The sequence below is a fragment of the Spermophilus citellus genome (assembly GCF_964194105.1).
Source record: "Spermophilus citellus genome assembly, chromosome: 17".
Taxonomy (NCBI): Eukaryota; Metazoa; Chordata; class Mammalia; order Rodentia; family Sciuridae; genus Spermophilus; species Spermophilus citellus.
Genome location: NC_138199.1, coordinates 9,910,188 through 9,923,577, shown reverse-complemented (window position 1 = coordinate 9,923,577; position 13,390 = coordinate 9,910,188). Strand labels below are relative to the sequence as shown.

Genomic DNA, 13,390 nt, shown 5'->3' with positions numbered 1-13,390 from the left:
GCTGTTGTGGTTGTGGTGGTAAACCTGCTGGCACCAAGCCCCAGGCTCTGGTTGGTGTCCCAAAATTGTTGCAGCCACGTGCAACCAAACCTGGAATCTCCCCTGCAACAGTCCTTTAGAAGGTGGTTGCAGCAGTAGTGGCAGTGGTTGTTGGCAGCAGGCAGCTGGTCAGCAGCAGTGGTGGCTGCACCTGCAGCTATGGGATCAGCAGTGGTGTCTGCCTCACTTGTGTCCTGGGCATCGGTGTCTTCTGTGGCAGCAGCAGGTCGTTGCAGCTGCATGGGCAGCAGCACTTAGAAGGAAGACCTCCAGGTGACCATGGGATGGCAGCAGTGAAGATGGTAGAGGTGCAGGTGGCAGCTGATTGGACAGGAGAACTCCGTTCATCAGTGGCAGTGGCCAGGGAAGTAGCTTCAGAGGTAGCCGAGGCTGTGCCTAGAAAAGAGAATCTGGACATGGCAGCTGCCTCTGTGGCAGCCGCATCTGCAGTTTTATACCTTTTTAAAAAATAATTTTTCCTCTATTTCTGCCCTTTTTCTGTTATTTGAATTTTTGTGTTATGGTTTTTTGATTCCCTTCTCATTCCCTTCTCATTTTACATTTTTAGATAGTTTATTGATGATTATCATCTTCATTACAATTATCCCCTTAAATTTATGATAGTTTAGTTTGAATTAATGCTACCTTAGTTTCAAAAGCATACAAACTGTTCATATAGAGTCCCCCATGTTGTTATCGTCACTAATCATGTCAGTCCATTGTGTGTGTCTGATAAAGATCTATAATTATTATTTTGTGCATTCATCTTTGAAATATTTAAGAAGCAAAAAGAGGATTTGAAAATTAGAAATATAATTATAGGGGCTGGGGATGTGGCTCAAGCGGTAGCGCGCTCGCCTGGCATGCGTGCAGCCCGGGTTCGATCCTCAGCACCACATACCAACAAAGATGTTGTGTCCGCCGAGAACTAAAAAATAAATATTAAAAATTCTCTCTCTCTCTCTCTCTCCCCTCTCTCACTCTCTCTCAAAAAAAGAAATATAATTATAATGGCCTTTATAAATTTACGTATGTAGTTATTTTGCAAGCTTTTTTTTTTTAACTTCTTCATATGGCTTAGTACAGTCTAATGCCCTTTTAAGCTCTCGTTTTTATTTCTCTGAGAAAATTTCATTTCTTCTTCAGTTTTGGAGAACGGTTTTGCTGGATAAGGAATCAAGTGCAGTTAAAGTGATTGTCTATGGGGAAGGATGAGGGCCCGTTGCCATGAACTGAGGAGCAAAACTTAAGTTGATTCTCTCTCTGCATCTGAGTGAAGAAAGAAAGAAAGAAAAAAGCCGAAGTTGATGTATTTCTATAGTAGGATGGTTACTTCCTTCTTCCTAGATTGCCCAAACCTTACTGGGTTTCTATTTCTGCAAAGGTCTGGTTTTGCCCATTTCCTTCAATTCTGTAAGCTACTCCATTTTGCCTGTAAATACCCTATATTCTTTTTCCCCCTAGAAGGTAGCAGAATCAATCTCTTTTGCTTGCCATCGAAGTACTCAATGAATGTGTCCTTGGGGATATATCAAGAGTTTTCTCAGGGGACAGACTTCTGGGTCTGCCTCTAAGCTGCTTTGTATCCAAGGCCATGACTACAATTTGGTAGAGATAAGAACACTTTTAAAGATCTTGTTTCTGGCTGAAGTATTGATGTCCCAACACTTTTCACAGTGTTTGGTGTACAATAAGGAGACATTGAATATCTTTTGAACTAATGACAGCTGTTACCACTTTTAGGTTGCATTTTTCTTGATTTAGTATATGGTTGCTGTAGACCTATGATTATACACCCCAACCCCAAATTTTGACAAATCAGTTCTTTTTTTTGGTACCAGTGTTGAACCCAGAGGTCCTTAACCACTGAGTCACATCTCCAGCCCTTTTTTATTTTTTTATTTTTTGACAGGGTTTTGCTGAGTTGCTCAGGGCCTCACTAAATTTTGAAGCTGGCTTTGTACTTATGATCCTCCTGCCTCAGCCTCCTGAGTTGCTGGGATTACAGGTGCACCCACTGTGCCTCATTTGACAAATTCCATTGTTTTTATTTTTCTGTTTCTCTGAAAGTATGATCCCTTGCAGGGTACCTACTCTGCCATTTTTCATTAATGTCACCCTAACATTTTTAATGAAGACAGGTCATTTCACTGTTAACCTTTTAAAAGAATTTGGAAACAGTATATAAAAGTGGCCTTTTCAACATTTTATTACTAAATAAGATACATATTTTTTGGAAAAAAACCATTTCTTTGGCCAAATAAGTTAAAGATACTGAGAAAAATCATAATTTAAATATTTTTAAAATCCTAAATATTTGTTTTGCAGCATACCTGTTAGTAGCTAAAAGAATTTCTATTCTCTGGAAAATAATTCATTTAACATGTTATAATGTAATGTGAATCTTTAAATCAGGATTTTCAACTGAAAATTCTGTAGTATAGTCACATAAGACTCTGTCATAACTGTTTTTATAGCTTTTGGTCATTAATTAAATATCAGGTTTTAAAAACTGGCTTAAAAATTAAAGGCTTAAAACCACAATGAGGTACCACTTCATATCTGATAGGATGACTAGAATCAACAAGTCAGATAATAATGTTGCAAGGGTATGGAAAAATTAGAACTTCCATATACTTCTGGTAAGAGTATAAAATGGTATAGCCACTTGGGAAAATTCTGGCAGTTCCTCAGATATTTAAAATAGAGGTATTATAGGAACAAGAGGTTTAGTCCCCGGAGACCTGAAGACATATATCCATACAAAAACTTATACATGAATGTTGATAGCAACATTTATGATATATAAAAGGTAGAAATGTCAATCAGTTGATGAATTGGCAAACAAAATTTGGATAATCTATATAATGGGTGACTAGTCATAAAAAGGAAGATGTATAGATGTATAGCTACATCCTCCAGCCTGGTTAAACTTGGAAACATTATGCTAAATGGAAGAAGCCAAATACAGAAGACCAAGGGAAATTTATTAGTGACAAAATGATTAGTGGTTATTTAGAACTAGTGATATAAGAAGTATGGGGGTACAGTAGGGTGGTGATTACCAAGGGGTCCAAATTTAATTATTATTTTTTAAGGTGGTAAAAATATTCTAAAGTTGGGGCTGGGGATGTGGCTCAAGCGGTAACGGCTCGCCTGGCATGCGTGCGGCCCGGGTTCGATCCTCAGCACCACATACCAACAAAGATGTTGTGTCCGCCGAGAACTAAAAAAAAATATTAAAAATTCTCTCTCTCTCTCTCTCTCTCTCTCTCTCTCTCTCTCTCTCTCTCCTCTCTCACTCTCTCTCTCTCCTCTCTCACTCTCTTTAAAAAAAAAATTCTAAAGTTAACAGTGCTCATGGTTGCACATTATCTGTGAATACACTGAAAGTCATTGAATTGTACACTTTAAATGGGTGAATTATATAGGTATATAGATTATATCTTAATAAATCTGAAAAAATAAATATGAACACCAGTAGTGATTTTGTGAGTCGGTACTGAAACCCCTGGATGTGTGTACTACAGAGAATTTTGACCTAGAAAAGTCAAAAACAGTAAACAAATATCCAACACTGGTATCATCTTTGGAAATGTTGATTTGCAGTTGAGTTAACCAATACAATTTTTTTAGTAGTTGAATTTTTTTTTTTTTTAAATATGAGATGACTGCCTCTTATCTGGGCATAAGTTGGTGTTGGGCTAAAAAGGACTTTTTACTTCCATTTTGAATTTCCTAAGGATGCCCAAGACTTATTGCCCAGTAAAGCATATTGGAATATTCAGGAAGAGATGCCAGGTCTGATTTTTCCTCACTCCAAAGGATGTATATGTATTCTTATTCCCAAATAAATATCGGGTGACACTGTTTTTATCTATTACCTTTAAATAATTTATCCCTAGTTTCTTGATATTTTCACTCCTCAATGATTTTGAAATCCCATTGTATTATTATTTTCTACTTTTGAAAATGTTAAATATGTTTGAAGAATTCTACACTGATATTTTATAAATGTGTTTCTTATTAGAAGATTGTGTCTCTGTTAAAAATATTAAAACTAAAAATACAGAAAGACTTCATTTTGTTTTGTTTTATTGTGCTTTATAGATATTGTGTATTGTACAAATTCAAGGTTTGTGCCAACCATGTGTTGAGCAAGACATTTGGTGCCATTTTTTCAATAGTATGTGTTCACTTTGTCTCCGTGTCACATTTTGGTAATTTTAAAAATATTTCAAATTTGTTCATTGTTGTGACATGTATTTTGGTGGTTTATGACCAGTGGTCTTCCATGTAATTGTTTTTAGTGCCAGGAACTGCACCTTTACAAGAAGGTGAACTTAATTGATAAATGTTGCATGTATTCAGACTGCTCCATTGACCAGTCTTGCCCCAACCCCCTACTCTGGCCTATTTCCTAAGACACCACCAACATACCAGTATTGGAATTAGGTCAATTAATTATCTTACGGTGGCCTTTAAGTATTAAGTAAAAGGAGTTGTCTGTGGTCTCTCCCTTCAAATCAGAAAGTGAGGGATGATTAAACTAGGAAGGCATTTATTTTAAACTTTGTTAGTTAAGTTGTTAACACAAAGGAAAAGTTCTTGAAATAAATTAAAAGTGCTAACTCCGGTGAACACACCAAAGAACAAAATAGTGAAACAGCCTAATTGCTGATATGGACAAAATGGTTTGGATATAAGTTAAATCAGCCACACTGTTCCAAAGATTAACCAGAGCAAGGTCCTAAGTCTCTTCCATTACTGTGAAGGCTTAGAGAAAAGTTTAGCAGAGGTTAGTTCATAAGGTTTAAGAAGTAACATAAAAGTGCAATTACTAATGTAGAAGCTATAACAAGTTATCCAGAAGATCTATTTAAGATATTTGATGAAGGTGTCCACATTAAATAATATATTTTCATTGTAGATGAAATAGCCTTCTGTTAGAAGATGCCATCTAGGACTTTAAAGATTGCCTGGCTTTATGGGATAGGCTGACCCTCCTGTTAGAGGCTCATGAAGTTGAAGCCAGTCCTTATTTACCATTCTGAAAATCATGGGGCCTTTAAGAATTATGCTAAATCTCCTCTGCCTGTTTTGTAAATGAAACGGTAAAGCTTGGATGACAGCATATCTAATTAAGCATGGTTTACTGGATACTTTAAACCCATTATTAAGAACTTCTGCTCAGAAAAAAAATGATTCCTTTCAATATTATTGATTATTGACAATGCACTTGGTTACCCAAGAGCTCTGATTGCAATATTCATCAATATTAAAGTTATTTTCTTCCCTGCTGACAATATCCCTTCTGCCTTCCATGAAACAAGAAGTAATTTAGACTTTCATTTTTTATTATTTAAGAATACTTTTTATAAGGCTATTTCTGACAGGGATAGTGATTCCTCTAATAGATCTGGGCAACATATCAATTGTAAACCTTCTGGAAAGGATTCACCATTTTAAATGCCATTAGAAATAACTGAGACTCATGGGAGGAAGTAAAAATATTGACATTAATAGGAGTTTGGAAGAAGTTGATGGCAAATCTTATGGGGTTCAAGACTTGAGGGGTTCAAAATGTCAGTGGAGGTATGAACTGTAGAACTTGTGGGAAGAGGAGAATTGAAAGTGTTCCTCTTCAAGGTGTGACTGGATTACTGCAATCATGTGATGAAACTTTAAATAGAGAAGGAATTTCTTCTTAGGGATGAACAAAAGAAAGTGGTTGCTTGAGATGAAATCCACTGGTGAAGATGCTTCAACATTGTTGAGATCACCACAAAGAATTTAGAATGTTATCTAACTTTAATTGGTAAAGGAGTGGCAGAGTTTTGAGAGGATTGACTTCAATTTTGAAAGTTCTCCTGGGGAAAATGCTATTAAATAGCATCACATGCTACAGAGAAATCTTTTGTAAAGGAAAGATGGTTCAGCGAACATCATCATTCTTGTCTTACTTTAAGAAATTGCCGCAGCTAACCTAGCCTTCATCACTAGCCATCCTGATAATTCAGCAGCCATCAACATAGAGGCAAGATCTCTCTACCAGCCTTTGACTCATGGAAGGCTCAGATGATCATTAGCATTTTTTTTTATCATTGCATAGACGTAAACATAGTTATGTAAACATAACTTTTATGTGTTTTGTACTTGTGATTTGCTTTATTGTAATATCTTGTATGTACAGTGTTCACATATTCTGACACCTTTGAGAAAAGTATCACCAGAAGAGTTTGTTTTCTAAACAATCTAAATCTCCTCTGGTAATCTGTGTCAGAAATTTACAGTTATAGCTTTGCTAAACTGATAGGTCAGAGTGGAATCTCCTTTTAATGTAGTAGTGCTTTGGTTGTATGTTTTAAAATTCGTTAATAAAATTAAGTGTTTTTATTCTTTTTCTTATATTTGGCCACTCTTATATATTATTTTTATCTGTTTTTCTATTAGGAATCTTTCATATTTATATAAAAGAATTTTAACCCTTTTATAATATATGTGTGTTCTCAGAGTTTGTCATCTGTCTTTAAATTTTACATTTTTGTGTTGAATTATAAAAATAGAGAATTCTAATGGGAGCCTGTCGAGGTGTTTTGTTTTGTTTGTAATAGGGTTTTAACCTAGGGATGCTTTACCACTGAGCTTCATCCCTAGCTAGCTGTCTCGCCCTCCCTCCCTCCCTCCCTCCCTCCCTCCCTCCCTTCCTTTCTTCCTTCCTTCCTTGTCTTGCTAAATTGCTTAGAATCTCACTTAGTTGCTGAGGGTGTCCTCAAAATTTGTAATCCTCCCGAGTCACTGGGATTACAGGTGTGTGCCTCTGCACCAGGCTGTTTTTCATTTTCTTAAAAACAAGTTTCTTTCTGGCTGTTGTCATGTCTTGAAAATTTTTCCTCATTAAGATTGGAAATAGCTGTAAATTTTATTTTAGTGCCTAAGTTTAACTGTTTTGTTTTATTTTTTTAATGTGGTACCAGGGATTAAGCCCAGGGGTGCTCTGCCACTGAGGTAGATTTCCCTGCCCTTTGATTCTTTTTTTTTTTTTGGAGACAGAATCTTGCTGAGTTACTCAGGCTGGCCTTGAAATTGTTACCCTCCTGCCTGGCCTCAGCCTACTTAGTAGGGATTACAGGCATGAGACACTGCACCTAGGTCTAAGATTAAGTCTTCTTGTTCTTTGTCCCAGTGTTGGGAATTGAACCCAGTGTCTCAAATATGCTGAACCAACACTCTATCACTGAACGATAACTCCAGCCCAATATTTTTTTTTTAATATCTTGTTTTAAAATTCTGTTGTCAATTCTAGTGATTGTCAAAGGAAAGGGAAGGAGTACACATTTTCTTCCTACAGTTAACCAGTTTAAATATTTTTTTAAAAATTATCTGTTTTTTTCCAAATTCCATTATTTTGAATCAATATTCATACTGTTCTTTTGGATTTAGGACTATTTCTGGACTTCACTTTTAATTTTCTATATTTTTCAGATGAATATTAGTATATTTATAAAAACAGATGTAATTTTATTGGTATTTTATTAAGCTTTGTAAATTAACTTGATGGTTGCTTTTTTAGAATATTGAGTCCTCCCAATGGAAAACTCATTTATTGCTGCTGATGCTGGATGGAATATTTTTTTCTCTTGATTAAATAGACGGGAGTTTTATGTACTGTGATTGTAATAAGGTGAATAAATGTATTCACAACTAAAAACAAAGTAAATAGCTTTTCATAAATATTTATGCAGCATAGTATTCATGTTCAAATTAAAATATATAGGTCTCCAAATTAGTTGTTGCTGATAGGCAGAGTGTAATACAATCAGCTGTTAATGCTTTTCTGGGCATTTCTTTTTAGCAACAGTTATTATCAGCCTTAGCTAAGGATCCATTGTTGATTCTGTGCCAGTGATACTCTCACTTTCTTTTCTTCTCCATCCCTGGCATTACTGTGTAAATGATGGCACCTAATTTCAAGGAAATGTAAAGGTGCTCCCTTTACAGAAATTACTAAAAGTGGTTTTTGCTTTTCAAATAACAAGGTAATATATTGACTGTACTGCAGTGCTTTGATTTAACTAATAATGAATAATAGAGATTTTTCAAACATAATACATAATTGATAAATTTAGATTTACTGTGAAGAATGGGTAAAATAATTATAATGAATTTAGGCTAACGTTTTGCTTTTGTGTCTCAGATATATTGTGGTTTGGCTTTGTCCACTGAAACAAAAGACTAGTAAAATTAGAAGACAGCTTTTCCCCCTGTACAGCTAAACATCTAACTTTGTAATTTTTTATATTTTCAATTTTTTTTTTTCCTTTTTCCCCTGTTGACATTCTCAGTTTCAGCTTTATAAATGCTTTGGGTCCTTAGGGGAAGAAATTGAAAGAGTTGCTGTGTGTTCCCTTCATGAAAGCAGCCATTGAATTATTTTTTGTTTGTTTGTTTTCAATATAATAATGGCTTCCTGTTACTCCTATTCTTGTGGTAAACATAGATCCTCTAGGAATGTGTTAGTATTTTAACTACCTTCCCAACTATTGGCTTCCAATTGTGTGTTCCTTGAGGGTAAGCATAGTTAGTAACCTTGATTTCTCTTTGTGTTCTAGCCTGAAAGAATAGACCCAAGTGCATCACGACAAGGATATGATGTCCGCTCTGATGTCTGGAGTTTGGGGATCACATTGGTATGTTTATGTTGACCCAACCTTGTCATAATAGTATAACAGTAGGAAAGTTAGAAGTGAAACATACTGAGGAAAGAACAATGAGAACTTGACTCATTTGCAGCGAGCAACCAGAAACAAATAAGCTCTTTATACCAGTGGATTGTACTGAAATTTTGATCACATAGAAAAAGTATCCTAGTTTGGGTTGATTTAATGAAAAATCATAAACTGCATGATTTATCAAGGAATAGAAATTGATTTCTCACAGGTCTGGAGGATTTGAAACCCAATATCTAGATGCTGACAGATTTTTGTGTCTAGTGAACTGCAGAAGGGCCAAGGGACTTATCTGGGGTCTGTCTTGTAGGGGCAGTAATTCCATTTATGAGGGCTCTACCTTCCTGATCTAATGACTTCCCTAAGACTCCATCTCCTAATACTGTCACCTTGGAAATTGAGTTTCAACATATATTCGACACCCCCCTCCCAAAGTACTGGAGTGTGAATCCAGGGGTACTCTACCATTGAGCTGTATCCCCTGTCCTTTTTATTTTATTTTTTTTAAATTCTAAGACAGGCTCTCCCTAGGTTGCCAAAGCTGGCCTTGAACTTGGTGTTCTCTTGCCTCAGCCCTGAGTAGCTAGGATTATGGGCATGTGCCACTGTGCCTGGCCATTCATTCAGATTTTAAGGGAATATAAACACTTAGTCTGTAACAATATCTTTATGTGCTTATTTCCAGTTTTCCAAATTTTATTTTTTACCAGGACTTGTTGAGATTTTTCTGATTTTGGAAAGATTCTATACTTTCTTCTACATTGTTTGTGAATTTTCTGCACAAGATGGGACTGGCCTGTGAGATAGCATAAACCTTTCTTTTCCATTTTTCTCTTTCAGTTTGAGCTACCTAGGATCCCATAGTTGAGATTCAAAAATTCATGGCAGTGAGCTTTATTGTAGTTTTTCAAATAAGCTCCATTTTTTTTTTCATTGGCATTGCCAGAATACTATACTCTTTCTAGTTATTCTTTTTTTAAAATTTTCTTTAAAAAAACACTTTTATTTATTTATTTTTTATGTGGTGCTGAGGACCGAAACCAATGCCTCAGGTATGCTAGGCAAGCACTCTACCACTGAGCCACAACTCCATCCCACTAGTTATTCTTGATGAGTAATATTACCAGACTAATGAATTCTCTGTATAGTTTAAGGTTAATTGCTCACCTCTGCAAAGAACTCTACCTGCTTTTTTCTTGTGTCCAAATACAGGAGATACTTCTTACAATCATTTCTGATTGTGAAACTAACTGGCTAAAGAAGGGTCTTGACAACTGCTTCTAAAGACTCTAGCAAGACCTGTAGTTTGTATGAATTCAGAAATATCTATCTGCAACAATATCAATTATGTTAAAGAACACATACATGAAGAATTTTGTTTTATAAAAGGTTTTTTTGTTTGTTTTTGTTTTTTTAGTGTAGTACTGGGAATTGAACCCAAGACCTTGCTTGTGCCTGTTAGTCAAGTGTTCTATCACTGAGCTATAGCCCTAGACCTTTACATCTTTTTAAAATTTTAGATACTAAATTTAATTTCTGTACACATTTTTAGTGAAATAATTTATATGGTTTATACTGAAGTCATGAGTAAATAAATGAAACTATAAAGCTATTGTACATTTAGAATGTATTGTTTGAAGTCATTGATGGATATTGGACATTTTTTCTTCACTGATAATCTATTTATCTACTTTCCTGGACTCATGCCACAGAGCAGTTTGGAAAGCACCCTTCTCTCTACTCTGCTATCTTCACTTCCCCAGACCTTTAAAATTTTAACAAAGAAAATTTTTAAAGCAAATTTCTTGAAGTACTTTTGTCTAACCCTTGTTATTTAAAAGCAAGGTATTTAGTACTTGCACTTATTTAATAATTTATTTTTCATAGGAATAATAAAAAAAATTATGACATATATGAAATTAATTACTAAATCCTGAGTATTTTATGGTATATAAGCCCCTTTTTTTCTTCTTTTATTAAAATCTGTTCTCAAGAATGAATCTAATGAAATTATTCCTAATGCTATGACTAGCCATTTGTTTCTTTCAAAGCATTTGTAATTTTAACAAAGAAACCTCAGCCAAAGGAAAAAATTTCATGTGTGCATGCATACCTTCTTGCTTTCCCACATATGCATAAATGAGGGACAACAGAGATCTAACAGAGGCCTTTGGTGGTGTTGGGGGGTTACTGGGAATTGAACCAGGGACAGTTTACCTCTGAGCTATATGCCCAGTCTTTTTTATTTTTGAGAGTGTCTTGTTAAATTGCCCAAGCTGGCCTTGAACTTGTGATCCTCCTGCCTCAGCCTCCTGAGTCCTGGGGATTATAGGCATGTGCCACTGTGCCCAGCTTTTAAAACAGGCTTTTTCAGAGAGAAAAGGCTGAAACAGTTTTCTGAGATGGTGTTTGTTCACATTCATATTCTCTTTCTCTCCCTCTCCGCCCCCTCTCCCCCACTCTGATGCCATCTTTCTTTATATTATTTGGTATCTCATTCTCCTGTGTCAGCTACATGTCAAAACACATAAAATGGGATTCATTATGCTATGCAGCAGACAGTTTCTTTCTTAAAAAGCATAACTCCTAGGTTTTCATTATATTCAGAACAGAGTAGGGAAAAGGTGAGAATATGAGTACTTGATTTTGATTCTTGATGAATTGGAGATTCTGTCCTGAGTTCTTTACTCAGAGTGAAGGATTTGACCCTGACTTGATTTCTTCTGTAATAATAAAATCTGATTGTTATTGAAGTTGTAGTAACTACAGAATAACTGTAGAACAGGATCTACACATTGTTTTCTCTAAACCCGGATTAGAGTACTTTTTTTTTTTTTTTTGGTACCAGGATTGAATCCAGGAGTGCTTAACTACTGAGCCACAGCACTAGCCCATATATATATATATATATATATAATTTTTTTTTTTGAGACAGGGTCTTGATAAGTTGCTTAGGACTTTGCTAAATTGCTGAGGCTGACTTTGAACTTGTGATCCTCTTGCCTCAGCCTTCTAAACCACAGGATTACAAGCAGGTGCCACTGCACCCTGCCAGATTAGCTTTGTGATTATTGAATTTTGTATTAATTTACAAAGGAATATGACTGCTCTACTAGACCATGGCCTTCCACTCAGGTAATTACAAATTGTGCAGAAAGCCTGTACTAAAAAAAGTTATAAACCAAGCTTCCAGATTCTCTTATATAAAGGAGTTAGAAACAGAGACTGACCAGGGCATGCATTGTGGGGACATAATTTAGGTTAAATTTTGGTGTTTACCTTTAGTCCAAGTCCTCAAATTTGATCCATAGTTTTCTAAATAAAACATAAGGCACTTACCCATCTGAAGATTCTGAAGATACTACCCCTACCTTATCTTAGTTGATTCAAGGCTTTTACAGAGTTTTGCTTGGAGTTTAGATTATCATCATAGTCATTCCAGTGGGGAGTAATAAGTAATGCTTGGTATATTTTACTTTTTCCTCTGTTCTCTTTAGTACGAGTTGGCCACAGGCCGATTTCCTTATCCAAAGTGGAATAGTGTATTTGATCAACTAACACAAGTTGTGAAAGGAGATCCTCCACAGCTGAGTAATTCCGAGGAAAGGGAATTTTCCCCAAGTTTCATCAACTTTGTCAACTTGTGGTGAGTACTTGATTTATGAAATCCCAAACACATGTGATGAGAATAGCAATATTATTTCATATTAACAACATTGTATAAATAGGAGGGACCCTTGGTCACATCATCCTGACTTCCAGGCTAGGATTCTGGCTCTCTGTGATGGTGTGAAAGGCACTAGCTAGCCTGCACAGAACTCCCTCCTATTCTGCTGCTCAGGTATGTGTGAGAAACAACTGTGGGTGGTGAAGCTGCTGCCTCCAGACTTCTAGTACCTGTACAACCAGGTTAAACCTCTAGGTGAGACTGCTGATCATCTTATCCTGATGTGGTTCTCACAATGAAATGATACTAGAATCACTTGAAAGCTTTAAAAGTCAAGACATTGCCATATCAGACTTTCAGGCATGGATCTTTACTCTGATACAACAGAACATTGGGCGTATGTAGTAAGGTCAGGACCAAGACTTAATTAGTAGAACTATATATATTTGCTCTCTGAAACTTTATTTCAAAGATGGTGAGGACCCCACATTTGTTGATATTGTCTGTCTACTTTTAAAAAGAGTTCTTTTATGTGTGTATTTGACACCTACAAATAAATATATTTAGATACGGCAATAATATCTGACTGTTGTAGTCTCCATTTTAAATAGAACCCTTTTGTTACATGAATATTTTGATAATTACTTGTTATTCAACCTGATATAAAGATAGTCTATCTGGCTTCTGCTTATAAACCTATCTAGTATATCTTATTTATTCTTAACATGCCTTCCCCACCCCCACCCCAATTTTTTTTTCTGCCAGGAAGGCTGTTTGCACTGAGTCTTTAAACATTTCTATTTCAGGGTCTAATCTTGTCCTTTCTTTGAATAATTAGAAAATATTGTCTAACTGTACTTTTCAAGTATCTTTCATCTTTTCTACCCAAATTCTCCTTTTGTGTTGGTATTTCAGAGGGGAAAGAAAGATTTCTAGGTATATTTATTAATTAATT

General features: G+C 35.7%; 1 protein-coding gene across 3 annotated transcripts in view; it reads left to right on the top strand.

The window, feature by feature from the left end:
• The window catches only part of MAP2K4 (mitogen-activated protein kinase kinase 4), a 132,520-nt gene that overhangs the window by 107,664 nt on the left and 11,466 nt on the right, over positions 1-13,390 (top strand). For all 3 annotated transcript variants that reach the window (XM_081270168.1, XM_081270166.1, XM_081270167.1), the window contains 2 exons: positions 8,652-8,729; positions 12,266-12,414. In XM_081270168.1, the coding sequence (XP_081126294.1) occupies positions 8,652-8,729; positions 12,266-12,414 (227 nt within the window). The remainder of the gene's footprint in view (positions 1-8,651; positions 8,730-12,265; positions 12,415-13,390) is intronic.